Raw genomic sequence first — 26,074 nt, forward strand, 5'->3', positions numbered from 1 at the left:
CCCAGGACCTGCATGGTCACCCAGTAACCCGCTGGATCTTTTCCTGTCGTTTCTTCAAACTGAGCTGAAATGATTGCAACAGAGAGCCCCCTACAGGAAAGGGTCGAATCGGTGTGTGTGGTACACCCACGTGGGGTGCAGCCGGCACCCGGGTCCAGATCCAGAGTGTCTCCATCACCCTGCGTGGAAACCCTGTCAGCCCCCAGCAGCCCCCTGTCCTCTCCCCCTGCCCAGAGTCCCTGCCCCCGTCCGTGTGTCTGTGCGTATTTCTCTTTTCAGACACATGGACTTTGGTGTCTGGCTTCCTGACCTCAGGGTCGTGTCCTCAGAGTCCCCCCCCCCCCCCCCCCCCCCCCCCCCCCCCCCCCCCCCCCCGGCAGCAGTGTGGGCGCCACATTCCTCCGGCGGCTCAGGAGTGCCCCCCTGTGTGGACGCACCCCGTCTCATCTACCCCTGCCCGTCGGATACTCGGTGTTTGGGTTGTTTCCCCCCAGGCTCGTGTGATACGCTGTCCTGGGGGCGCTGCTTGAACTCTTTTGGTTACAGACCTGGGACTGGAACCGTTGGTCATACGGTGATAACTCGTTTACGTTTTTAACCTTTTTGGTTCAAACTTTTTTTTTTAAAGATGTTATTTATTTATTCATGAGACACACAGAAAGAGAGGCAGAGACACAGGCAGAGGGAGATGCAGCTCCCCACCGGGGGCCGATGTGGGACTCGATCCTGGGACACCGGGTCACGCCCTGGGCCAAGGCAGGTGCCCCACCGCTGGGCCCCCGGGCGTCCCGGTGCAGACTGTTTCTCAAGGGCACCACAAAGCGCCCTACCTTTGACGACGGGTCCATGCAGCACATGGCCCTGGCGGGCACGGCTGCGGGAAGCTCGGCTGCCAGCGGCACATTTGACCTTTCTGGCGCTGCCCACTTCCCTCACCCCGTGTGGCCCTGTGGTGCCAAGGAAGCTGGAAGCCTGTAGCCGGGCTGCCCTGCCCACATCCCGCCTCCACCCCTGCCCAGCTCCAGCGGCCCTGTGCCCGCTGCCCAGCCTGGACATCGGGGCCGTGGTCCCGTGAGGCTCCCCGGGCTCTCGTGGGTGTTAAGGGGTCAGGCCGCCTGTGGTGGTCAGCTCGGGACGTCAGGACAGGCTGCGGCTGTTGGGAGGGGACAGAGAGGGGCTTTCGCCCGGGCCCGAGGCCGAGTGTCGGCGGGGATGGCCGCCCCGGAGGCTCCTGGCCTGGCTGTGTCCTCAGGCGGCCTTCACCTGTGCACACACCTGTCCTGCATTTCTTGGAGCGTCCGCCTCTTCTAAATGGATCCTCACCAGCTTGGGTCCGGGCCCACCCGAGCAGACTGATTCTAATGTATTCATATCCTGGGCGCCTGGGTGCTCAGTTGGTGAAGCGTCTGTCTTTGGCCCAGGTCATGGTCTCGGGGTCCCAGGATCAAGCCCCACATCGGGCTCCCAGCTCAGCGAGGAGCCTGTTTCTCCCTCTCCCTCTGCTACTCCCCCTACTTGTGCATGCACTGTCTCTCTCTCTCAAATAAATAAAATCCTTAAAAAAGATGCTAAGGTTAAATAAACACGATCTAACATGTGCCATTTGACTGTTTCCACGTGTACAATCCGGTGCACTCAGTACGTTTGCAGTGCTGCGTAGCTGTGACCACGGTGCATCTCTAGAGCCTTCTGACCGTCCAAGCAGAAACTCCCGATCTGTCCGACAGGGACTGTCCGTCCCTCTCCCACCCCACCCCCCCAGCCCCTGGTGTTGCGCCAATTCTTCCTTTAATCCTGCCGTTTCCTGAGCCACCTGGCGGGGAGCGGACAGTCCTCGGTGCTTGGCGTGGGCTGAGGTCACCGGGGTGGGGACTGGGGCCTGGGCTGCTTCCCCGTCCGTCTCTGGCTTAGCTTTCCCCGCGAGTCCTCTTTGAAATGACTCCATTGCTTGGTGCAGGATGACAAGATTTTGTACCAAAACGGCCCAGGTAAAATGTCTGCGGAGGGCGGCGGCGTCCCTCCCGTGCACCCAGGTGGATGCTGTCAAAACTCCAGGCGGGCGGCTCTGGGGGTGGGCGGGCCCTCCACCTTCTGGAGCCCCTTCCAGACTCTTCTGTCCGGGGTGAGTGCCCCGCCCCCGCTGCCTGCCGGTGCCGCGCATGTGTGACCCGCTCTCCTTCTTCTCCCCGCCCCGTGTGCTCGCAGACCTACATCGGCTCCATCCTTGCCTCCGTGAACCCCTACAAGACCGTCGCCGGCCTGTACGAGCCTGCCACCGTGGAGCGCTACAGCAGGTGCCACCTGGGGGAGCTCCCCCCCCACGTCTTCGCCGTCGCCAACGAGTGTTACCGATGCCTGTGGAAGCGGCACGACAACCAGTGCGTCCTCATCAGGTAACCGGTCCGCGCTGAGGCTGGCAGAGGGCTGGGAGGGGGCCACGCGGGGCGCGGGCGTGCACAACCCGGCCGCGTGGGGCCCCAACCGGCCAGCCCCCAGGACACGACACCTGCCGAGAAGGAAATGAGAACGGTCGGGGTTTTTTGTTTTTTTTTTAATTGGAGTTCAATTTGCCAGCTTACAGCATATCACCCAGTGCTCATCCCGTCAAGAGAACGGTCTTTAATAAGCACCTGGATTTCTCAGGTGGAGTTTTACAGTTTGAATAGCCTGATACCCACAGCTTTCAAAGACCCAAGCTCACTGAGAAAAAAGCAGGATGTACCACATTTGTTGACTCTTGGCCTCACGGAATAATTACTCCATTTTTCTTATTTGTCTTGATTATTCTTTGGTTTATTCCGTTGTGGCGTTGGTCCTTCCGGGGATTAAGGAAAACGTGTAGTTCCTTCAAATTTGAAGTGTCACGTATATTCTAGAGCGAGAATGCTCGTATCTTTGAGCAAGAGATTTTTCTCTCATTCAATAAGGTCACATAGAATTTCCCAAACTGAAGCATTCTAATGATTTTGACTGACTTGGGCGTTCCTGACGTTAGCTACAGAATCAGCGACAGAAAAGGGACGCTCACCACGTGGGCGCCCAGGGAACGCTGGAAGCATGTGTTTATTTCGATCTTTCTGGCAAAAGACGAGGGTCTTGACATCTCTGTTCCAGTGAACTTGTACTTTTATCAAATTAAACTACCAAGGGGGGCGCCTGGGTGGCTGGGTCGGCGAAGCGTCTGCCTTCAGCTCAGGTCATGATCTCAGGGTCCTGGGATTGAGTTCCGCGTCGGGCTCCCTGCTCAGCGGGGCTCTGCTTGTCCTTCTCCCTCTCTGTTCCCTCTGCCTCTTACCCTGCTCATGTTCTCTCTCCCTCTTTCAAATAAATAAACAAATTCTTTAAAATAAAGTACCAGAAGGGGCATCTGGGTGGCTCAGCCGATTGAGCATCTGACTCTTGATTTCAGCTCAGGGTCCTGGGATGGAGGCCGTCATCGGGCTCTGTGGTCAGCGGGGAGGCTGCTTGGGATTCTCTTCTGCTGCTTCTCCCCCAACTTGTGTGTGCTCTCGCTCACGCGCTCGCTCTCACTCTCATTGTCTCTCTAAATAAATTTTTAAAAGCAAAATACCAGGAAACCCACTGTCAAAACCCATCCCTAGGAACCATCTAAAACAAGCAATGGCGTATATTTCTCTAAGAAAAACTTTTAATGGGGTGGCTGGGTGGCTCAGTGGTTAAGCATCAGACTGGATTTTGGCTTAGGTCACGGCCTCAGGGGTGTGAGAAGGAGCCCCGTGTCGGGCTCCACACTGGGTGCAGAGTCTTCTGGAGACGTTCCCCCTCTGCCCTTCTCCCAGCTCATGCTGTCTCTTAAAAAAAAAAATCCTTTTATGAACTACTTTGAATTGGCCTCATCGCTTACCTTCTAGTGACACCCAGCTGGATCTTCTTAATTCTTTATACCAGAACTGTGTTCTGGGGACATTCAGAACACCCCCGGTTAGTACCCAGAGCGAAGTGCAGAGCCTGACCTTCAGCCGGGTTTCCTTGGAATCTGTGGCAAAGGTTTGGACTTCCCTCAGGCGACTTTCAAATCCCAACTTGTGGCAAAATAATTGCATTATTTAAGAGGCAAGGACGAGGCATTTTGGCTTTGGGTGAGATGAGAGGAAGACCCTCCTTTCCCACCCTCCGGATTCCTGATCCAATGAAAAGGAGACAGATGGAGAGCCATATGTTCGCTCCAGACTTCGAGCCAATTGGCCTTGCGAACATCCGAGCCCCAAATTAGACCAAACCACCTGATCCGGATGCAGGCAGGTACGTGGTGGCCACGCTCACCGTGGGGAAACCTATTTCCAGTCCTTCGCCCAGGTCACCTGTCAGGGAAAGGTCCCCCCAGCTCCTGCGGGGAGGCAGGGGCCAGCAGACCGCGGAATCCCAGGGAGGGGATGGCGGGGACGAGACCCCCCGCCCACATGGCACCTGCGTGAAGACGAGCTCGCCAACAGCTCCTGAGGGGTTAGTGGGTTTCGGGCACGGTGCCAGGAGCCTTCAGGCATCAGCTCACTGACATCTTCCAATGGCCCTGCGATGGCCGGGGCTACCACCGAGCGTGCAGGTGCCCCGCGCAGAAAACCATGTCGGGGCCCGTATCCTCCTCCCCGGGGTCTGCGCCCGTTACTTCTCTGCATGGGTCTTGCCTTTGCAACAAACCGGAATGTGATGAACAGCACAGCAGAACCCTGCCTTTCTCCCCCTGCCTGCCTCTGCCACGTTTAGGGGACGCAGGCATCTGAGCAGATGCACCCTCTTTCTTAACCATTTTGCTGGTGCTAATGTCCGGGGCTGTGGAAAGAACTCGGGGCGGGGGGGAGCTACCCACTGGTCTAATCAGGTGACCGTGAATCATGATGACTTGCAGCTCATCAAAATGAAGCTCTTATTTAGTAGCTTTTAAAGCGGGGGTAGCTTTGAAGCGCCCCGTTCCCAAGAGAGAAACTTGCCTTATGACTGGCAGCCCTGTTCGTAGGCTCTTGCAGGCGACCTCCCCAAAGCTCAGAAGTCAGAATATCAGATCCCCGTTGCAGCGTAATACGGAATAGGATGCATTAAGACCAGCGGGAAGAAAGCAAACATAGTCATTTTTAAGAAGATCAAATTGTACCTGAATATTTGCCATTGATCATTGCTTGTGTTCCTTCCCTTCAATGGGAGAAACGAGAGGATGACTCACGTATCACTCGCTAGACAGAGCGGCTGGGGAAGAACGCGGTAAATCAAGTGAGGTCATCGTGCGTAAGTGTGAGGGTGTCTAATAAAACGGGAGGGGGTCAGCATTTTCATGCCAATGAGACCGCAGTATTTAAAAATAAGGTGGGAGGCAGAGGCGGAGGGGGAGTGGATCCCAAATAGAAAGCTCCCATTGTGTGACTCCGGCGTGAACGGAGTAACTGTATTTATCTCAATTAACCCAGGAAACGGCGTCTTTAAGAATAGAGTGCTCAGTAACGTATCTTGTTTCATAGACAGCTTTTTTTTTTTTTTTTTTTAAGTGGAGGCTGGGGCTGCGGGAATCAGAGACCTTGAGTAGAGAAATAGACCTTCCGTCACCGTGTCCCTGTAGCCGGAGCCCGTTTCCTCAGGCGGGACCCGCCCCCTGCTGGATACAACATGTTTCTCTACTTTGAGAACATTTTCTTATGCAAAGACCCTTAGGGCCAGAACCTAGGCCTGCTTGGAATCAGGACTTCAGAGAGCAGTTTCCCCCTGGCTTCACGAGCCTCGGCTCCTTGGCCCAGGTCCCCAGCGTCCTGTGGGCAATGCCAGGTGTCTAGGCTTCCGGTCCAAGCCCCTCGTGTTGGGCTCGCTTTCATGGCTGTCCTCCCTCCTCAGCTCTAATTCTATCTTTTTCTGCACATTTAAGCAAATGCTTACGCTATTATGGTCTTTATATATTTAAGGGTCGCCCGGGTGGCTCAGTGGGTGAGCATCTGCCTTCAGCTCAGGGCGCGACCCCGGGGTCCCGGGATTGAGTCCCACATTGGGCTCCCCACAGGGAGCCTGCTTCTCCCTCTGTCTGTGTTTCTGCCTCTCTCTCTCTCTCTCTCTCTCTCTGTCTCTCATGAATAAATAAGTAAAATCTAAAAAAAAAATGTTTAAAACTCGAGGTGTTTTTCCATCTAACTGGCAAGAGCAGCATTTGATTTTGTTTGATCTGGGACATTTCACATTGACTTGTGCCCCTTGTATGTTGATGGGGCCCACGGGGCTTAGCGTGTTGTGGCCTATCGGTATATGCGGCCTTTTGAGATCCGCAGCGTAGGGCAGGCCTGTGCCTCAGTCCCCGTGGGACCAGGGCAGTGTCGGGGGCCAGCGTTCCCGCCGTCAGTCTCCGCAGAGATACGCGCGGCAGCTGTGCCATCAGGACCTTTGCATGTTTCGGTTTTCCAACACGGGGTGGATTAGGTACCTAATGGATAATCAGGTGTCCAGTCTCTTTTCTGTTTCTAGTAATATGTTCATAAATGGTCGAATTGGCACAATGAACACAGCCTGTGTCCGGGGTCAGCAGGGTGCCAGCCTGAATAAGACGCCGCGGGCTCTGGCTCACGTGACCCAGCAGCTCACGGTGCTAGACTTTAGCGGTCAAAACAGTCACGATGGTAATAAAATCCAGTCGCTGCCTTTAGGACCACCTTGTCCGACGGGAAGAAACCGATGTGACTGATCTCGATAGCACCTGCCAGATGCTGTCACGGAAACATGTACGTGGCTGCTCCGAGAAGGTGGCAGTCGGTCCTCAGGAGGGAATGCAGACAGTACTTAGAGGACGTGAGGTGTGACCAGGAGGCAAAGGCCGTGTGGGGACCTGGCGGGTGTGGAGGGGAGGGGCGGCCACGGAAGCATCTGCAGAAACAGATACTTGGAGAAACAAGGGTAATCCGGGGATGGAAGGTAGCCTGTGGGGCTGTGGGACATGAAGGGGCTAAGGGACATGAAGGGGCTAAGGGACATGAAGGGGAGAGGCAGATTCCCCTGTTAGCAGGGAGCCTGATCCAGGCTTGGATCCCTACACTGTGGGATCATGACCTGAGCTGAAGGCAGGTGCTTAATTGACTGAGCCACCCATGAGCCCCTGCTTTTTGTTTTTTTAAAAAAATATTTTATTTATTTATTTGAGAGAGCATGAGCAGTGGGGACATGAAGGGGTTGGAGAGCAAAGAGAGGGAAGTGACGTCCGTCCACAGAGACTGTGGCGTCCTATGCTCGGACGAGCCCAGGAGGCACTGTCCACGGGGAGCCGAGGCTCGGAGTCGTGTGCGGGGCCCAGGCCTGGGCTCCAGTCCCACTAGGCCCTTTCGGAGTGGCAGCCTCCTTCCGGGGGCCGGCTCACATTTCAGGGCTCTGTCCTGCTGGCTGAGACCCGACGGCCAAATCCCAGGGACTCAAAGCCTTGCCCACGTCTTCAGGCCGCCCAGCAAGTGGCCGATGGAGGTCCCGAGAGTGTCCTGGGAGTTGGGGATTTGACTCCCGTGGGATGACGGAGGCTGGTCCTGGTCAGCAAGCTCGTCTGTGAAGGGCGGGGAGGACGTGTCACGGCCACGCACCTCTGCCCTTGAGCATGGAAACACTCCCAAGCAGTGAGCCAAGCAAAGTCTGGGCCGTGTCCTGATAAAACTTTATAGAAACAGGCGGCAGAGCCGACTTGGGGGTGTGGTCTGTGGACAGCGGCGCAGGCCTGTGGGTGTGCATGAGGGGCCCTGGTCACGTCCGGGCCGTCGTTGACCCTCCTGCCCCTGACTCCTCAGTGTCTTCCTCTCTACTGATCACTGGCATTTCTAGCACGTTCCATCCTTTGAAGAAGATGTGCAGCTGTTCTGCATCCTGATAGACCACGCAGCCCCCCACTGCTGTCCACAGGGCGCCATGCCTCTGGGCGTCCCTCGCTCATCCTCGCCTGCTCGTGCTCCTCCCGGCCTCCCCCTCCACCCCCCACCCGGTCGGGCTCTCCTCTGAGGTCCAGGCGGTGGCCTAGGTGCCCCTGGGGGACCACCGTGGGCATCTCAAGGTGCATCCTGAGCGTCTCCCAGAAATGTGTCCATCTCCTCACATCCCGTTGTCAACAGCGGGCGCTGCATCCTACTAGGTGGCACGCCGAGACCTAGCCATGCCCCTGGGACTGTGAGGCCTTTTCTGTGTGCCCCCCACCCCGGCCTCCATTCAGGAGGAATTCCACACGGTAAAGCACGTGGCCCACGTACGCAGCTCGATGGGCTTGGCGTCATGTGCACCTGTGCACTCGCCCCGGTCAGCCCGCACCCTGCTGGCAGGCCATCGGCGGTCCGTGCCTGTCTCTCCCCTGTCTTTCCCGGGGCCTCTCCCCAAGTCGCTGCTGCCCTGCTCGCTACCCTTCTGCCCTCCCCTCTCCCACCATCCCCCACCTTCAGTCCCCTGCGGACCCCCGCAGACCCCTACCGCGTGTAGCCTTGAACCTAATCCCCACGCTCTCCTGCGGGACAAGGCCTGGTGGTGGATTCGGCCTCCGGAGAGGCCTCAAAGCTCTTAGCAAGGCCTGTGAGGCCGCCGCTCGGTGCTCTGGCTTACGTTCTCTCTCTTTCGTGGTTGTGTTGGTTTGTTTCACCAGTGGACGCCCGCTTGGGTTCATCAAGACGACCCTGGGTGCATGTCTGTGATCACGCCAGCGCCCGGGTGAGGCCTGTGGTTGCCTGGTCTGCTGAGACCAATGTAGGACTGGACACGAGTGGGGCTTGCTGGGGTGATGGCTGTGGGGCCACCGTCCCGCCGCGGCCATGGGGAGGGCACATGGGGAAGGGCGGGCGCAGCCTGCTGGGTGGGCCGGGTGGGAGTGGCGGCCCCTGGACCTGAGCCCAGCACCGGGAACCAGTGGGTAGAAGTCAGCCTGGCCGGCGAGCATTCGGGGGCTGCCCTGTCGTGTTTGCGCTCCCGCGCTTGGCCCTGTGGTTCCATGGGGGTGGCTGCTGTCGTTGTGAGGCCGTCCCCTTGGCACCGGCCCGGAAGTCAACCTGACGCTGTCTGCCCTGGGCTGGTGGGCTCCCTGAGGTGAAGGGCCCGGCTCCAACACCGCTGTCTGCACGCCCCCCTCCTTGGGCGCCTGCTGACGCCCCCACCCCCACCTGCGCATGATGGATGTGCTAAAGGGGCTCATGAGCCCAGGAACCCCTGTGCTTACCAGGCGATTCATGCTATTTAGAAGGTTTACCAGGAAAGGATGTTGCAGGAGGACACAACCACGCAGGGGCCTACCCTGGGAGGGGGCCGTGGGCCCTGCGTCCCTCTGTGTGCCTGACACCAAGCATGGGCCTCCCCATGCCCCTGGAATTGCTGTGCGGGCTTCGCTCCGTAGGCACCGCTGATGAAGTCCCTGGCTCTCGGCCTCGAGTTCAGGTCCCGGCGCTTCCTGACCCAGAGGCCAGCTGCGGGAAGCGACCGAAGCCCCTGCTTCCGACCCTGTGGGTGGTCCCCCTGGAAGCAGCCCCCAGCTTGGGCGCCCTAGCCGCTTTCCAAAAGTCGCCTCCCTACCGTGATGTCTCGGGTCCGATTACTGTCACCGTGGAGCAGCGATGGGGGTGTGAGCCCCTCTGCATCAGAGGGGACTCTGACAAGGCCGAGAGTGTCTTGCTGTAAGCGATCCCACCAGCACATGTGCGTGGCACGTGCATCATGTTCACGGAGCCCCACGGATGGCTCACCTGAGAACGCCGTGACTCCTGGTCCTTGCCACCCTACTGCCCTGTTGGAGAGCACCCGGTCCGGGGCGCGGCCAACTGCCGGTTCCCAGCTCAGGCCGGGGTCTCTGCCGTGCCCTCTGAGGCACTGGGCCCAAGCCCTGCAGGAAGCCCTGTGCTCAGGGGGCGCGGGGCTGCGGGGATCCTCCCACCCCCCTCTGCCCCTCCACACATGCTCTCAGCAATAAACCCTACAAAGAGGTGAAAGCGGATGGCGTCCTGGGCTAGGGGACTGTGCTGAGCCCGTGACCCCCACCGCATCCCCCCTCCTGCCCGGTGCACGTTGCCCCTGTGCGGGTCAGCCCGCCCTCCCCCAGAACCGCCGGGGCCTTCACCTCCACCGGTTTGTGAGCTCTCTGCCCCTGGCATCTGTGTTGCTCTGCTGTGCAGTCCTGTGCTTCTGGATCACAGACACGGAGTCGGTGGTGCAGCCTGACGCGGGCGCCTGCAGACGCTCTGGGAGTGCAGGAATCCCCAGGCACATGCTCCTCCTTCATGGCCTCCAAGACCAGACGGCCTTGACCGTCCGTGGGAGTGTCCGTGCCACAGTGGGCTGGAAGACCAGGGTCACGCGGAAGTGCTGCCTGTAGAGCGCCCGCCGTCACCTTGGCACCTGGGGACACGCGTGTGCTCTGGGTCTTAGCGGCTGTGAGCTGTGTGCTCGTCCTCATCCTGTGCCCTGTCGCTGCAGCATGTCCTGGCCCGTCGGGCCCGATCACCGCTGCTGTGTGGCCTGGGGAAGCTGCTCTCAGCTGCAGTGGTTCCTGCACTGGCCCGTGGGGGGGCCCCTGGGAAACTCCTCGGGGTCCTGACCACTCGGCCCCAGCCCTGTCGGTGCAGCTTAGGGGCAGATTAGGGACCCGCGTGGGCAGATTAGGGGATCCACATGGGCAGCCAAGTGTGAGAACCCTGGCACATCTCCGTTCCAAGTTTTAATTCTGTACCCCCCCCCCCAAATAAATATGTACTTAAAGAAGAGGCTTGGGCAGGGGTTGCTCTGCCTTTGGCTCAGGTCATGACCCCGGGTCCTGGGATCGTCCCAGGGCGGCTCCTTGGAGAGCCTGCTGCTCCCCTGCTTCTTCCTCTGCTGCTCCCCCTGCTTGTGTCTCTTTCTCAAATAAAAAAACATTTTTTTAAGATTCTTTTATTATTTATTTGCTCATGATAGAGAGAGAGGCAGAGACCCAGGCAGAGGGGGAAGCAGGCCCCGTGCAGGGAGCCCGGTGAGGGACTGGATCCGGGACCCCAGGACCGCGCCCGGCCGAAGGGGGGCAGAAGCCGCCGCGCTCCCCGCCTCCCCGGCTCCCCGGCTCCCCGGCTCCCGTCTCTCAAATAAAATCTTTAAAAGCTCCACAGCAAGGGCCTCGGAGGCGATATGGCGGGAGACGAGGCTGCGGGTGGCTCCAGTGGGTGCCCAGGCTGGTGGGTGCGCGGGCCCCGGCTCGCTGGGCCCTGGGCGGGGACGTGCTGGGCGACGGCGTGGGCCGCTGCTCCCCGCTGTGCGGGCCCGACCGCCCCGCCGCCCCCGGCCCCGCCCGCCCCGCCCTGCGGCCTCTGCGGCCTCTGCCCCCCGCGGCGTCTCCGTGCACCCGCAGGGGGGGGGGGGGTCAGGCTGCGGGTCCCGCTTCCGCTTCCGGTGCGGGCGGGTGCGGGCGGCGGGCGGGCGGCCCCCCTCTGTGGGCCGCGGGGGAGCCTGAGCGGCGCCTTGTGTTCCAGCGGCGAGAGCGGCGCGGGCAAGACGGAGAGCACCAAGCTGATCCTCCGGTTCCTGTCGGCCGTCAGCCGGCAGTCGTCGGAGCTGCCCTCCCGGGAGCGGACGTCGAGCGTGGAGCAGGCCATCCTGGGGAGCAGGTACCCGCCGGCCCGCCCCCGCCCCCCCCGCCCCCCCCACCCCCCACCCCCGGCCGGTGACTGACCCCGGGAGTGCCCCGGAGCCCGGGCCGCGGGGCGCCCACTCGCCCTGGAGGCCGCGTCCCGAGCAGAAGCGCCCGCACCGCCGCGTGTCGGACGGAGCGCGGCCCCTCAGGCCCCTCAGGCCCCTCAGGCCCCGGAGGCGGCGGGCGGCGCGGCCCCTCAGGCCCTGACCGGAGGCGCAGCCGCCCGCCCGCCCGCAGCCCGCCCGCAGCCCGCCCGCCGCCGCCAGCCCCGGGACCCGCGGGGAACCGCAGCCCGTTTCTCTCCTGGGCGTTCGCGCTTCCTCCCCCGTGGCCGTCGTCGAACACACGGGACGTGAGACCCGGGCCCGAGCGTGTGGGCCGGTGTCCAGGACCGGCGCCCGTGGAGACGCGGAGACGTGGAGGCGGCCCTCGAGGACTCGGCGCCCGGACGCCGCGGGCCGACTGCAGGCCTCGGGGCGCAGAGCCCGAAATCTCTCTTGGGTCCTTTATAGAAAATGTTGCCGCCCTGGGCCTGCCCGTCCCCGGCTTACATTTGGGGAAGGTCGGCGGAGCTGCCTCCTGAGGGAGCCCCCGGACAGCGCGCCCACGGTGCAGTGCCCCGGACGGGGACTTTGTCGTCCCGAAACCCGGGTGGGATCCTGTGCCGCAGCCCCGGGCTCCAGCGTGGGCCGCAGCCCATTGGCTCGGGGACAAGCGTCCCGGCCCCGGAATCCCCCGCATCCTGCGCTTGCTCCGTGACCTGCCCCAGCTCGGGTCAAAATGCACGTGCCTTGTGACCCCGCGGCAGCAAGTGCGCTGAGATCTGGCTCTTCAGTAAACAAATGCGGTCACCGTGGGCCTTTCCGCTTTCAGATTTTTCCCACAGTGGCGGATTTTGACATTTGTGAGGCCCGCTCCTGCTGTTTTCACCTCTCTCCTAATGAACACTCCACCGTCCTCACTTTTTTTTTGATTATTGATTGAACTACAATGACAAACGGTTTGGTAGGAGCTTCAGGTGTCCGTCCTAGGGATGAGATTTTTGTGCCTTATGAACTGATCCCCCGGTAACTCTGGTTACCATCGGTCACCCCGTGCACAGTGATGACAGTGTTCTTGATAGGTCGCCTATGCTGAAATTACATCTCATGACCTGTGTGTTGTATAACTGGAGGTTGTCCTTACGTCTCTCACAGCCCCATCATGGAAGCTTTCGGCAACGCAAAGACGGTGTACAACAACAACTCCAGTCGCTTTGGGAAGTTCGTTCAGCTGAACATCTGCCAGAAGGGAAATATTCAGGGCGGGAGAATTGTAGATTGTATCCTGTTTCATTTAGGTCCTGTCGTTAGTATTTGACCCTATTAAGTACAAACTTGGTTATCATTAAGGACAGATACCGTGAAACATCACGGTTATTGCTTAATATTCTGTGTGTGACCTATTAATTATTCTTTTGGAAACTTCGGATATCATGTTCATAATCTGGAAACGTGGAGTCATCATGAAGCATCAGGTGTTTGCTGTTTGAAATCGATTCTGTTAGATAGTTTGGCACCTCCTAGGAGGCCCATGTGTCCTGTCAGAAAATGGGTTTATGTGAACTAGTCTGTGCTTTGTTGGCTCATGTTTGGCACTGGAAGTCTCAATGCCAAAGGAGCAGGGATTTGTGATGATTTGGGTGACAAAGGATAGAAAATTAAGGACCAATTGAGCATGCCCTATCCTTGTTTTGTTCCTTGACTGGCCATTGCTTTTCACATGAAGATTTATTAGAAAAAGTAAGTAAACATGATTTAATTCACATTTTCTTCTATTGATAATAATTTCTGGAAATTACTGGTTTGTGTTCATGAAATGGAGGAATCGTCTCTGAGAAGAAATCTGATTTATCCCACAGAACCGAGTAGTAAGACAAAACCCCGGGGAAAGGAATTATCACATATTCTATGCACTGCTGGCAGGGCTACAACATGAACAGAGAGGTAAGTGAGTGTGCGACCGGCAGAGAAATACGGACTAGCAACTTGTTTTCCCTGAAAAGCCATCAGTAAGACATCTACTTGGGCTTTGTTGGTATTCTATCCATTGAAATAAGGTGTACGAGAATACTGAAGATGCTGAGGCCATCTCGTTTTATATTATTTTTTAGAGATTTTATTTATTTTATTTGACAGAGGGAGAGCACAAGTAGGCAGAGCAGCAGAGGGCGGGGAACGTGGGACACCCCCGTGAGCAGGGAGCTGGTGGACTAAGTGGGGCTCCATCCCAAGACCCTGGGATCATGACCTGAGGCCAAGGCTCAACCAACTGAGCCACACAGGTGCCCCACGGAGTCCATTTTACAGCCAAATAATGTAGAGGGAAAATCACCAATAGAGAAATGTTAAATTTTTGTTTTTGGATTCTTGGCACTTTTCTAATTTATAGAATATTAATAAAAAATATATAGTGCATATTTTATCTGGTTTACTCTTAAACCATACTCAAATACAGTTAATTTTTAAAAGTGTGATTTTTAAGAGAAAATAATCAAAACAGGATTCTTATTAGTTTTTCAAGAATATTTGCTATACTTATTTTCTTTCTTTAGAGAGCAAAATCAAACCGACTGAGCCACCCAGGCTCTCTTAATTTAAATCCTTTTTATTTTCTCTAAATGATGACTAAGAACTTTTTTTATGTTAACGGGACTGTTAGCATAGAACTATTTACATACTTTATTTTTTTAAAGTTACAAAGTGAGAATTCTTGGATTGTGTCTTATCCTGGCCAAGTACTGATTTTATGTTTTTCTTTGTCTTTTGTAGAAGAATTTTATTTATCTGTACCAGAAAACTACCACTACTTGAGTCAGTCTGGATGTATAGGAGACAAGACAATCAGTGACCAGGAATCTTTCAGGGAAGTGATTGTAAGTTATTTTCTTATTTTCCCCTTATTAAGAGTGACAACCTCAAAAAAGAAAAGTGGAATTTCATTCCTGTTTCAAAAAAAAATTTTTTTAATGAAAATAGAAGTAATTAAATTTGCACCACTGTATGAGAAAAGGTACTTTCTTCTTGTTCCAAATCATGGTAAAGAATGTTCCAAAAAAAAAAAAAAACAAAAAAGAATGTTCCAGACTGGAAGAGGATCCTCTTTCTCTGGAAGGTAGATGAATATCCGTGGCATTCGGGATAGGTACATGGTGGGTTAACTTGGAACAGTGTATTAAAATATGTGTGTGTGTGTGTGTGTGTGTGTGTATAGATATGTCTATATAGATATATAGATATATCTATATAGACATATCTATATCTATATAGATATATCTTAGGCTTGGCAGTGGAACCTACCAATCTTTCTTTTTTGAACTTTTATGTATATATATATGTACATATGTTTTTATAACAGTTTCTACAGCTAAAAACCTGTCAACCATTAGACCCGGTGACTGTTAGGATCATTCTGACATCCGATTCTGACGACAACAGTAACAGTAGTCACCTTGCAGCTCTGAGCTGTGGATACCTGTGGTCTCTTACAGTTTTCTGATATCACAGGTGTTTGTTCTAAGGAACATTTAGGAAGCCTGGTCATTGAGCGTAACTAACATCCCCCCCATTGGAGGATGGCCAGTAGATTTTGCCAGTGCAATCTCCATTCCTTTGCCAGGATCATTGCTCCAGCATTGGATACGGTGGATCTAGGCTTGATTTCATCATCATACATGACATCGAGCACTTGTTTTATGGACTCAAGTGAGCCACATCTCTTGTTGCTCTTAACCCTGTGAGGGTAAGAACTGTGGCTGTCTTACATTCTACACCTGGAGAGGCTGGTGCCCAGTCTGACCGTACACAGTACCAGACAGAGCCAGTCTAACTCCAGATCCCAGGCTCTAATCCACAAGGCAGGGAGACTGTACCTGCTTCCGGTACAACATCCCAGATTGTCTGTCGAGTTCTTGTCTTCAGAGTTGTCAACAGTTCTGTACTCCACATCCCCATCCATTCTTCTAGATTGTTCAAAAAATGCCTTGTGGAATGATATCAGGGTCTTTTTTTTTTTTTAAGTGAGTATATATCATACATCCTTTTTCCAGGTCTTAAATTGAAAATGAAATTAAGAACAGCATTGGCTAGAACATCCTCTTCCCCTCTGTCTCCCGTTTATCCTGCATTTATAATGCAGAGCAGTTTCTCTTGCCACATCTCTTTTCTTGAAACCGTCAACAAAACAGCCCCCTGCTGACAGCACCTTTTGCCGAGCACCCTGGACTGCATGGGAATTGGCCCCGAGAATTGGATTTTATGAAATGTTTTTTAAGCATTTTAAGTTTTATTTCCCAATTTTATTTTGCCCCTGGATTTCTATCACTACTCAGACTTTCTCTCTTCTCAATTCATTCATTATTGTCTTTACTGTGTGTTAGAATAAATATGAAACTCATTTTTGATGAAAAGGGTAAAGAAAGACAGGAATTTTTTTTTCTTCTTTCTTGAAGCTGGAGAACAATGCTTCATGATAGAAGGAACTTGTTGCAGGAGACAGACTCCTAACTGTCCAAGAAGTAGCAGGTCTCCTACCGATTACCTCACTGGCCACTAGGGTGCACTGGGCATCGGGTCCTCTGCTTACCCTGAAAGCGCCGGAGAAGCGACTCTCTTGGCTTTCCTCCGCTTTCCTCTTGGGACTTCGTTTTCTGATTCAGAATTGTTTATTCCTTTTGTTAGCCTTTGGGTAGACTTTTGGGGTGCACCCTGCTTTCATCGTTTGCTAGCTTTTATTATTGAGTTGAAAGAGTAGGTTTTGGCATTTAAAATCTGATCTTACGATGAAAAGATATCCTCTACAAAGGAAGAAAATTGTGCATGACATTGATATAGATGTACACAACAAGCTTACATGTATTCCATTTATAGATTCTTAACTATTTACCTTCTGATTACTTTTTAGTGTCAACCTATTAGAAATGTCAACAAAAAACTAGTGGCTATTTTTTTAAAATCAGGAACATGTAATTATTATTTAACCTTCTGGAAGGTCTAAGCAGTGCAGTCAGAAAAGAAAAAAGAAATGTGTACCTTTTCAGAAAAGAGGAAAATACTCTTTTCTCTAAAAAGTAGGATTTTTCTGTCTTTATTATTATTTTTTTCCTCCCTTTACTTTAACATGCAAGAATCACAGATTGGGGGAATGGCTTCAATAATTTGTCATATCCAGGGCAGCCCGGGTGGCTCAGCAGTTTAGCACCACCTTCAGCCCAGGGCGTGGTCCTGGAGACCCGCGATCAAGTCCCACATTGGGCTCCCTGCATGGAGCCTGCTTCTCCCTCTGCCTGTCTCTCTCTCTCTCATGAATAAATAAAACCTTTAAAAAATAATGATAATATCCATAAAATAAGGTCCATTACGGCAAGCAAAACATACGCTCCAGTATATTTAATGACATGGAAAAACTTATTTTATAATTGAGGGAGATAAGTTGCAATACTAAATAATCTTTTTATTTAAAAAAGCATTTTATGTATAATTTAGGATATGTGATAAATAGCAAGAATATTCTCTCACGAGGCAGAACTCTAGGATTTTATCATTTTGTGTTATATATTTACAGTGAATATATCAGCTTTAAGGATTACATAACTTTGATTACATTCCTAAAATTGCAATTTCTGTAAAATAAATTTCTAGAATCCTGAATATCCTATCAGTACCAGCCAGCCCATTGTTCTGCCTTGTGCAGTACTCCATAACAGGAGTGACACAGGAATGGCGAAAAAGAAACCCTGAAGTCTTCAGGCTGAGGTTGGTTTTATATAGCAACATGTTTGAGCACCTGCTGTGTGCCCGGCACTGTTCTAGGCAGCAAGGAGACTGCAGTAAATAAGCCACAGATCATCCCGGTATTCTGCTAAAGAAGGAAACATGATTGGACTGTATTGTACTGCTGTTTTTAATGTACTTTGTCTCTCAGTATTTTGGTTCTTTAAAAAAGATTTTATTTATTCATGAGAGAAAGAGAGAGAAAGGCAGTGGGAGAAGCAGGCTCTCCATGGAGCAGGACTCTGGGATCATGACCTGAGTCCAAGGCAGATGCTCAACCAACTGAGCCACCCAGGCACCCCTCTCAGTATTTTCTTCCAAAAGCAAATACCACTTAAATCTGCATCTTCGTATTTCAATTGTGTAAAGCTGCTTTTCCCAGTGGTTTGGAGATCAGAGGAAAGGAGCTATATTCCATTAAGACTGAAGGACATTTGTTTGCAGAATATGTTGAAATATTCATAGAAATTCTTTTTTTTTTAAGATTTTATTTATTTGAGAGAGAGAGAGAGGCAGAGAGAGCACAAGTAGGGTGAGGGGCAGAAGGAAAAGCAGACTCCCTGCTGAGCAGGGGCTCGATTCCAGGCCCCCAGGATCATGACCTGAGCCAAAGGCAGATGCTTAACCGATGGAGCCCCCCAGGTACCCCTCTTGTATACTTCTTTTAAAATTTTTGCTTATTTAATTGAGAATCTGCTTTATGTATTTTTAGAGTTCATCATTGCCACCACTTGGCAGGAATATAAATAAATGCCTGTAAAGTAGCCTGGGTGGCTTTAGGGGACCTGGTTCTTCCTGGTGAATGTATGCTGAGTTTCATAGCCATGTTTTTATGCAGCTATTTCAAGTCAATAGGAGCAACTAATTTATTTTATTGCCTGTATTTGACCCACTAGAATGGTGGCTGATAATATGTGTGTGAAGTAACAGGTGTCTTTGGGTGATAATCTTTTCAGATCTCTTACTCCACAAATGTTGAATGTTTATAGCATGCACGGCTGTGGACCAGGACTGGGGTTTCCGGACGGTATCGGCTTTCCTGGGTATATCGATGGGTTTTTTTTTTTTTTAATTTTTATTTATTTATGATAGTCACAGAGAGAGAAAGAGAGAGAGGCAGAGACATAGGCAGAGGGAGAAGCAGGCTCCATGCACCGGGAGCCCGACGTGGGATTCGATCCCGGGTCTCCAGGATCGCACCCTGGGCCAAAGGCAGGCGCCAAACCGCTGCACCACCCAGGGATCCCTATCGATGGGTTTTTAATGGTGTCAGCCCATGTATATGAATGCAGAAATTCATTCCACATGAGTCAGATTTTATTAAGATTTAAATGGCCATCTTTATACCTCAATTTTGCCAAGATGAAAACATCAATCTTTTTCAGTGGTGGAGAACTTGGGAGCATAAGCAAATCTTATAAAACAACATGCTGTTGCCTAATATAACATTACATGATAAATTATTATCGGTTTGTTTACTTGCAGTTTGCTATGCCCAGAATAGCCTCTTTCCCCCCCATTTCAGTGGCACCATTTGTTCAAGATTCATCTGTGGTTCCTTTGCCTTGAATGGCACCTCCACACCTTACAGCCAACTGCCCAAGACCCTAGATGTACCTTTTGGCAGTAAAGCTCCTGAAATTTATCTCACTTTTCTATTCATTTCTAGTATGATGAGCCTGGCTTCCTTTGATTCTTCATGGCTGAGACCAGATCACATATTGTCACCCCTCCCCTTCTCCCCACCCACTTCCCACGTTCCCAGACACCTATCATTTTTTATGTTGCCTAATGAGTGTATTGAATATATTTTATTTTGTTACAGTTTTATTATAACTGAATTTCTGTTTAGTGCTTCTGAACTATACTGAGAACTTCCCAGCATGCTTTTTAAGTCTTGGAGCCGTATTGTTGAGAAAATAAGACCATGATAATAAGCTTTAAAGTGGTTACTCTTGCCCAAGGGACGGAGATTGCTATTGGAGAGATTGTAAGCAGGACAGTAGGACACAAAAGTAGAGGCTCTTGTTGGCAGTTCCGGCGTGCGTGCCCAGGCTGCTGGTAACCGGGGCGGCCGTTAAATGACCCCGTGGTCTGATGAATGCGATTGCTACTTATCAGCACACTCCTAATTCACTTAGAGCTGAGTTGAAAGTAGTTGTATTTATTAACACAGTAAGCACAGTTCGTTTGCTTTCATATCTCTGTATGTAACTTCGGAATGTGTTTTAAGAACTTAACCAAGAATATTTTCATCAGGCATCTCTTGATATTTTTCATTTGATGGCTTGACGTCTTCTGCTACTGCAAACTTATTTTTTTATCTTACTTCCTTTTAGTGTTCTATAAAGTCCAGGTGGTTGACAAACAGTGAAGACTTTCATTTCTATGCTCATCCTATGATGAGCTAAGAATGTTTATAAGTTAATGTTGAGTATTAGGCTTATAGGAGGACTCTCATCACGGAGAGGGAAAATACTAACTTTTGCACAGTGTTGGTTCTTTACAGTTATTTCACTGTTTCATTTGGTCCTTACCACTGTTTTAAGTCTTGAGAATAAGAAGTTATTCTGTACTTCCTAACCATCTTCCTTTACTTTTAACTTTTGGAATAAGTAAATTTCAGCAGTTTTTCCATATATTGTTTTAATAAGCACTAGACTGTAGTTCTTATTCTTGTGTCTGTTTCTCTTTGCGCCTGTAAAATGAGTCTTCTCACCCCTGATTCAATAATTCATGGTGTTTTTATTATTTGTAATCAGATTTATTGAAATGTAATGTATATATAATAAAATGCTACCATTTGTTTTTTTTTTTTTTTTTTTTTTTTTTTTTTTTAAATTTTTATTTATTCATGATAGTCACAGAGAGAGAAAGAGAGAGAGAGAGGCAGAGACATAGGCAGAGGGAGAAGCAGGCTCCATGCACCGGGAGCCCGACGTGGGATTCGATCCCGGGTCTCCAGGATCGCGCCCTGAGCCAAAGGCAGGCGCCAAACCGCTGCGCCACCCAGGGATCCCAAATGCTACCATTTGAAGTATACATTTGAATGGATTTTGAATTTATTCACCCATGTACCAACAAGCACAATCAAAATAAATAAAATTCAAAAACTTCCTTTGACCCTTCCAAGCCACCCTTCTCCTAGGAAACCACTGATCTGTTTTCAGGCACAAATCAGTAGATTTGTCTTTTCTAGAAGTTCTTGTAAGTGAAATGATACAGAGTGTATTCTCACGTCTAGCTCCCTTACTCATCTACATCATACATGACTCAGTTCATTCCTTTTTCTAATGAGTAGTATTCCATTGAATAGGCAGCAGTTTGTTTATCCATTCACCCATTAGTATCATAAAAATATTGTCGAAATGTTAAAAGACTTGATGGAACATAATGTTTGTGAGCTTGCTAAAACTAACATCGCAGCTATTTCCAGTACAGTATGTTTATTTCCCAGCCTGGTTTTCTTAATGCAGTTCCTGGCTGGCTCCTTTGGTAGAGCATCCGACTGTTAATCTCCAGGTTGTGAGTACGAGTCTCACATTGGGTATAGGGGTTACTTTTTTAAAAAAAAGTCACAAAAATTTTTTAAAAATTTACTGACTTTTTTCTTTTATAGCAATCACTACATCCAACATGGGGTTTGAACCCATGACCTGGAGATTGCTTCCTTGCATTAGCAACCAAACCAGCCAGGCACTCCACAAAAATACAATTTTAAACTTTTATATAAAGCTATCTCATAAGTCATGTTTCTGTATGATCATAATTTCCTTTAAAAAGTATATACTATTCCAAACTATAGAACTGTTTTAAACTATTGCTATATTCGACTTGTCTGATGATAGGTAGAATTTTTTTCTCTGTGAACATGTTGATATAACACTGCAGTGAATATATTATAGAACTTTATTTCCTATTGAGATTTTCCTTAGAATGAATTTCCAGCATTGAAATTATGGAAGATTATACAGGAGATTGCTTTTTTCTTTTTATGTCTTTAGAGAGTAATAGCATTGGCTGGATAAGAAGTTGGTGAAGTTTGGGTTCATTGAGCCTGATTTTGAGTCTTAGCTGTACAACCCCGTGAAAGTTATTTAACGTTTCTGAACATTATACATTTATGTACATATGTGGCCAGCACAATACTGTCATGTCATCTTGTTTTCCGGAAAGATTATATTAATCCATGACACCAATGACCAGTGCATAAATGTCCCAGTTTACCAACTTCAGGTTTATCATTCATGAGGGGTTTTTTGTTTTGTTTTGTTTTGTTTTGTTTTTTGCTAATTTGGTAGAAACGATCTCATATTTTCTTTGATTTGTACACATTTGATTTTTAGGAAGGATTTGCATTTGCTACTATAAGAAATGCCTATTTTATTTTTGATGTTCATGTATCTTTTATTATGGCTAAGCAATTGCTCCTTGCTTCTAATTTTTAAATTGTTTCCCTGCCTATTGTTTTTGCCCTTTGTTTCAACTTTGTTTTTTCCTTGTAAAGAAGTTAAACTTTTCACGTTTTAAATCTCCAGTTGTTTCCTTTTACAATTTCTACGGCTTCAGAGTGTCACATGGTTTCCTTCCTAGTCTCCTAACGTGATTGTCATTGTCACAATTATTACATTGTGGTCCACGTGCTCTTGGTGGGTCATTTTCATCAGTATTGCCAACAATTCTGTCCTTAGTTGGGGGAGAAGGAGGCTTTTTTCTTGACAAGAATGTGGCTTCTAAATCACAATAGAGTGGCACCTGGTGGCTCAAGTTGGTTGAAGTGTAAGCATCCAAGTCTTGATCTTGGCTCTGGTCATGATCTCTCAGGGTCCTGGGATCCAGTCTCCTGTCGGGCTCCATGCTAGGCATGGAGTCTGCTTATGATTCTCTCTTTCCCTCCCCTCCTGACCTCACCCCCCAATCTCTGAAATCAATCAATCAGTCACCATGGAAAATGATCTTAGATGTGATTCAGAAGATCCCTGGCTTCAGTTGTTTAGAGACTTGTATTTGGGAACAAACTTGCTCTCATATAGGTACTTGTTTACTTTTATTTTGCCCTAAACAGCACTTTGGTAACTTCCATTTACTATGGAGAGGAAAAAACAAGATCTTTAAAAATTCTTTGAAGAAATTAAAAGTAGAGATGTGATGCATGTTTAGGGAAGACCGATCTAAATCAATTCATAGATTTTATCAGTATCTATTATAAAAGGAATAGCTCCCATCTACAGAGTTCCTCATGGAGAATCCTTATTCCTCCCACTTGGGTCCCCACTGCATTTAGCCCTTAGGAAGGGCCCTGGAATGTGCACTGGAGCAGTCCCATGAGGCCTTCCCCTTCTCCACCAGCTTATGTGCAAGAAAATAAAGGTTTCTGTTATGCTTCAGTATCTACAGAAAGGGCATTTCTTTACCACCATCCTTACTGTGACTCTCTGACGCAGTTCTCTGGGGGCATAACTGGGAGGCTGGTATGTAATAAGGCAGATATCTCATTTTATTTCATCAACTGGGTGATCTCTCCACATTCGACAGTTCTTTCTGAATATCACCTTCTCTTATGTGTGCCTGTGCCGAGTCTTTATCATTTAAAAGCAAGAGGTCGTGAATCTGTTTTTTGTTTTCTTGCCTTTAGAATAATACCTGACAATTTTATTGAGTAACGGGTTTTTCATTTTCTCTAATATGGAAGGAAAACAACAAAAAATTAAACATAACTTGTTTTCTTTCAGACGGCAATGGAGGTCATGGAGTTCAGCAAGGAAGAAGTCCGGGAGGTCTTGAGGTTGCTTGCTGGTGTCTTACATCTTGGGAACATAGAATTTATCACTGCTGGTGGGGCCCAAGTGTCCTTCAAAACAGGTAAGATGGCTCTCCCCTTTTTCCCTCCTGTGGCTTTGTCCTCATAAGGAACTTAGACCTAAAATGTTTACTCTCTGGCCTCCTATAGAAAGAGCTTTCTGAGTCCTGTATAGAGAAGTATGGAGCTTTGTATTTGATGGGAACTGTCAGATAAGAAAGGATCCGAGCATATGAGGAGTGATTGCTGATTGGGATGGTGGCTGTGTTCTCATTCTCAACCAGGAAAGAGGAGAATAGACCCAATAAAGAAATATGAGCTACAAAGATTAGATGTAGGGAAATGTTGCAGCAGGGAGTTGTGGTGGCGTTGGTGTCCTTTCCCATAGTTCTTGAGTGGTGACCTGGTGTGCTGGGGATGCCCACTGGTTCTCAAGTACAAATGCTTGGTCCATAGTCCAGCTCTGCCACAGGCCGTTGCCTTGAGGTACTGACGATGCCCTACATGAGTGATTTCATATCTATAAAGTCCCTCGGTGATGTGTTGTCAAGATTAAATGAATTAATAATGCACATCGCTATGTCAGTTGTCATTTTCCTGGAATGATTTATGTATTTACTTTTGAAACTTTCTTGATGGAAGCAACATGTGAGGGCATGGAGCCTAGGGTTTGGATATGTTAAAGTTTGAAATGGCTGTAGGTGTGAAGCCAGTGCTGTAGGTCAGTGGTTCTCACATTGGTCCCAGTGCCTCTTAATCATCATAAGACCGTAGAGAACTCCAAAGAGCTTTTGTTTACGGGAGTCATGTCTGTTCATGTTACTGCCTTAGAAATGAAAACTGATTTTGGGGTGCTCGGTGGCTCTGTGGGTTAAGCGACTGCCTTTGGCTCAGGGCATGATCCCAGGGTCCTGGGATGGAGCCCTGGGTCAGGCTCCCCCCTGAGCAGGGCGTCTGCTCCTCCCTCTCCCTCTTCCTGCTCCTCCTCCTGCTTTGTGCTATCACCTAAATAAAATCTTTAAAATCTTTTAAAAAATTTACTAATTAATTTTGAAATGATTATAAAAAACCCATTGTGTGTTTACATAAATATCATATTTTTATTTAAAAGACTGCCCAAATAAAAGAAAATTTGCCAGAAGATTGACAGTTGTCTTACATTTTTGCCAACTTTAAAAATACCTGATGTCAGGGAGGACAGCTGGATTCTCTTATCGCCTTCTGCATTTGGTTTGTTGAGATGCCTCATATCACGTAACCACAGGATAAACTCGTCTGTATCATGATGAGGGGATGAGAGTAAAACAGCAAATAGCATCTTAATGTCATTGGAAATAGTTATGACCTTGCAGAGCTGTGGCAGGGTCTCAGGGACACTCTGCCTTGGAGTCTCAGGACCACACGTGGTCCAAGCATCAGGGTCTCTGCTAATTTTACCTAAGGGTAAGTTTAGGAATGTTTTCTGCTTTAACAAGGCACAGTGTGGAGTAGCTCCGGGTCCCCTGGCCCCTCCCTTCTTGGGTCAGTGTATCTACTATTGCCTTGTTCTTCATTTCCAGCCTTGGGCAGGTCTGCAGAGCTACTTGGGCTGGACTCAGCACAGCTCACTGATGCTCTGACGCAGAGATCCATGTTCCTCAGGGGGGAAGAGATCCTCACTCCTCTCACTGTTCAGCAGGTACGTGCACTTTGCCATCAAAGCTTGTTTTAAAAGACACTCCTGGGGAGGTGCCTGGGGGGCTCAGTCGGGTGTCTCAGTTGGTTAAATATCTGCCTTGGGCTCAGGGCGTGACCCTGGGGTCTGGGATCGAGTCCCACATCCACGTCCCCACAGGGAGCCTGCTTCTCCCTGTGCCTCTGCCTCTGCCTCTGTGTGTGTGTGTGTCTCAGGAATAAATAAATATTTAAAAAAAAAACAACAACAAAAGGACGGGTCTGATGGAGATTTCCTGAGTTTGGGGTCCTGACATACTATTTTCTGTTCTTGGAGGATGCATTCATTTGTGTGTGTTTCCTCCTCTGTAAGACAGGGATGATTATCCTACCTAATTCATAGGATACTTGTGAGGATGATAAATACATGCCGGTGACCTAAGTACTAAAGAAACATGAGATTTAATAATTTATTGTCATTACTATGTATCAGGACTTAGTTTTGCTCCTGCAACTGCCTTGAGCTAATCCTATGTGCCGGCCCACCCAATATCCGTTTCTTGATTCATAAGTAAAAATGCTGACCATGCCACGGGGAAAACTTTTCTGTGTACAAAGTAGATTAAGAGAAGATGATCATGGGAGAACTCAGGCCTTAATTATGGTCTTAAGCCCGACAAAATCGAAGTTGTATGTGTTGGTTCAGATCCTTTCCTGTAACTCAACATAAACACTTGAGTTTGAGAGCTTGATAGTTAAGGGAGCCTTCAGCGCATCCCACCGTGAAGTGAGTGAGCAAGCTCCAGGATACCCGTTCCTGGGACATCTGGGTTTTCTTTTTTTTTTTTTTTTTTTTTTCATCTGGGTTTTCCTAGATGGTCCTGATTAGCTTGATATTGGGTGCACAGGTGTTACTCCTGTTGAGTACCTGGGGGTGGGGGGCAGGGATGGACGTGGCTGCCTGGGTCTGTGGTCAGCGGGACACGGTGGTGGCATCTCCTCTCCCCCAGGCAGAGGACAGCAGAGACTCCCTGGCCATGGCACTTTATGCACGCTGCTTTGAGTGGGTGATTAAGAAGATCAACAGCAGGATCAAAGGCAAAGATGACTTTAAATCTATTGGCATTCTTGACATCTTTGGATTTGAGAACTTCGAGGTATGCTTCTGAGGAGTGGGGTGCATGAGTTCTTTTCTATCCGCTTAACTGGCTCAGCTGAAAT

The 26,074-nt window shown here is 49.9% G+C and overlaps 1 protein-coding gene across 5 annotated transcripts in view; it reads left to right on the forward strand.

The window, feature by feature from the left end:
- The window catches only part of MYO10 (myosin X), a 195,609-nt gene that overhangs the window by 93,628 nt on the left and 75,907 nt on the right, over positions 1-26,074 (forward strand). For all 5 annotated transcript variants that reach the window (XM_025436397.3, XM_049109422.1, XM_049109424.1 and 2 more), the window contains 9 exons: positions 2,206-2,393; positions 11,430-11,564; positions 12,787-12,911; positions 13,358-13,371; positions 13,491-13,575; positions 14,401-14,504; positions 23,133-23,262; positions 24,760-24,878; positions 25,864-26,010. In XM_025436397.3, coding sequence (XP_025292182.1) covers positions 2,206-2,393; positions 11,430-11,564; positions 12,787-12,911; positions 13,358-13,371; positions 13,491-13,575; positions 14,401-14,504; positions 23,133-23,262; positions 24,760-24,878; positions 25,864-26,010 — 1,047 coding nt within the window. The remainder of the gene's footprint in view (positions 1-2,205; positions 2,394-11,429; positions 11,565-12,786; positions 12,912-13,357; positions 13,372-13,490; positions 13,576-14,400; positions 14,505-23,132; positions 23,263-24,759; positions 24,879-25,863; positions 26,011-26,074) is intronic.

The sequence above is a fragment of the Canis lupus genome, chromosome 4 (assembly GCF_003254725.2).
Source record: "Canis lupus dingo isolate Sandy chromosome 4, ASM325472v2, whole genome shotgun sequence".
Classification (NCBI taxonomy): Eukaryota; Metazoa; Chordata; class Mammalia; order Carnivora; family Canidae; genus Canis; species Canis lupus.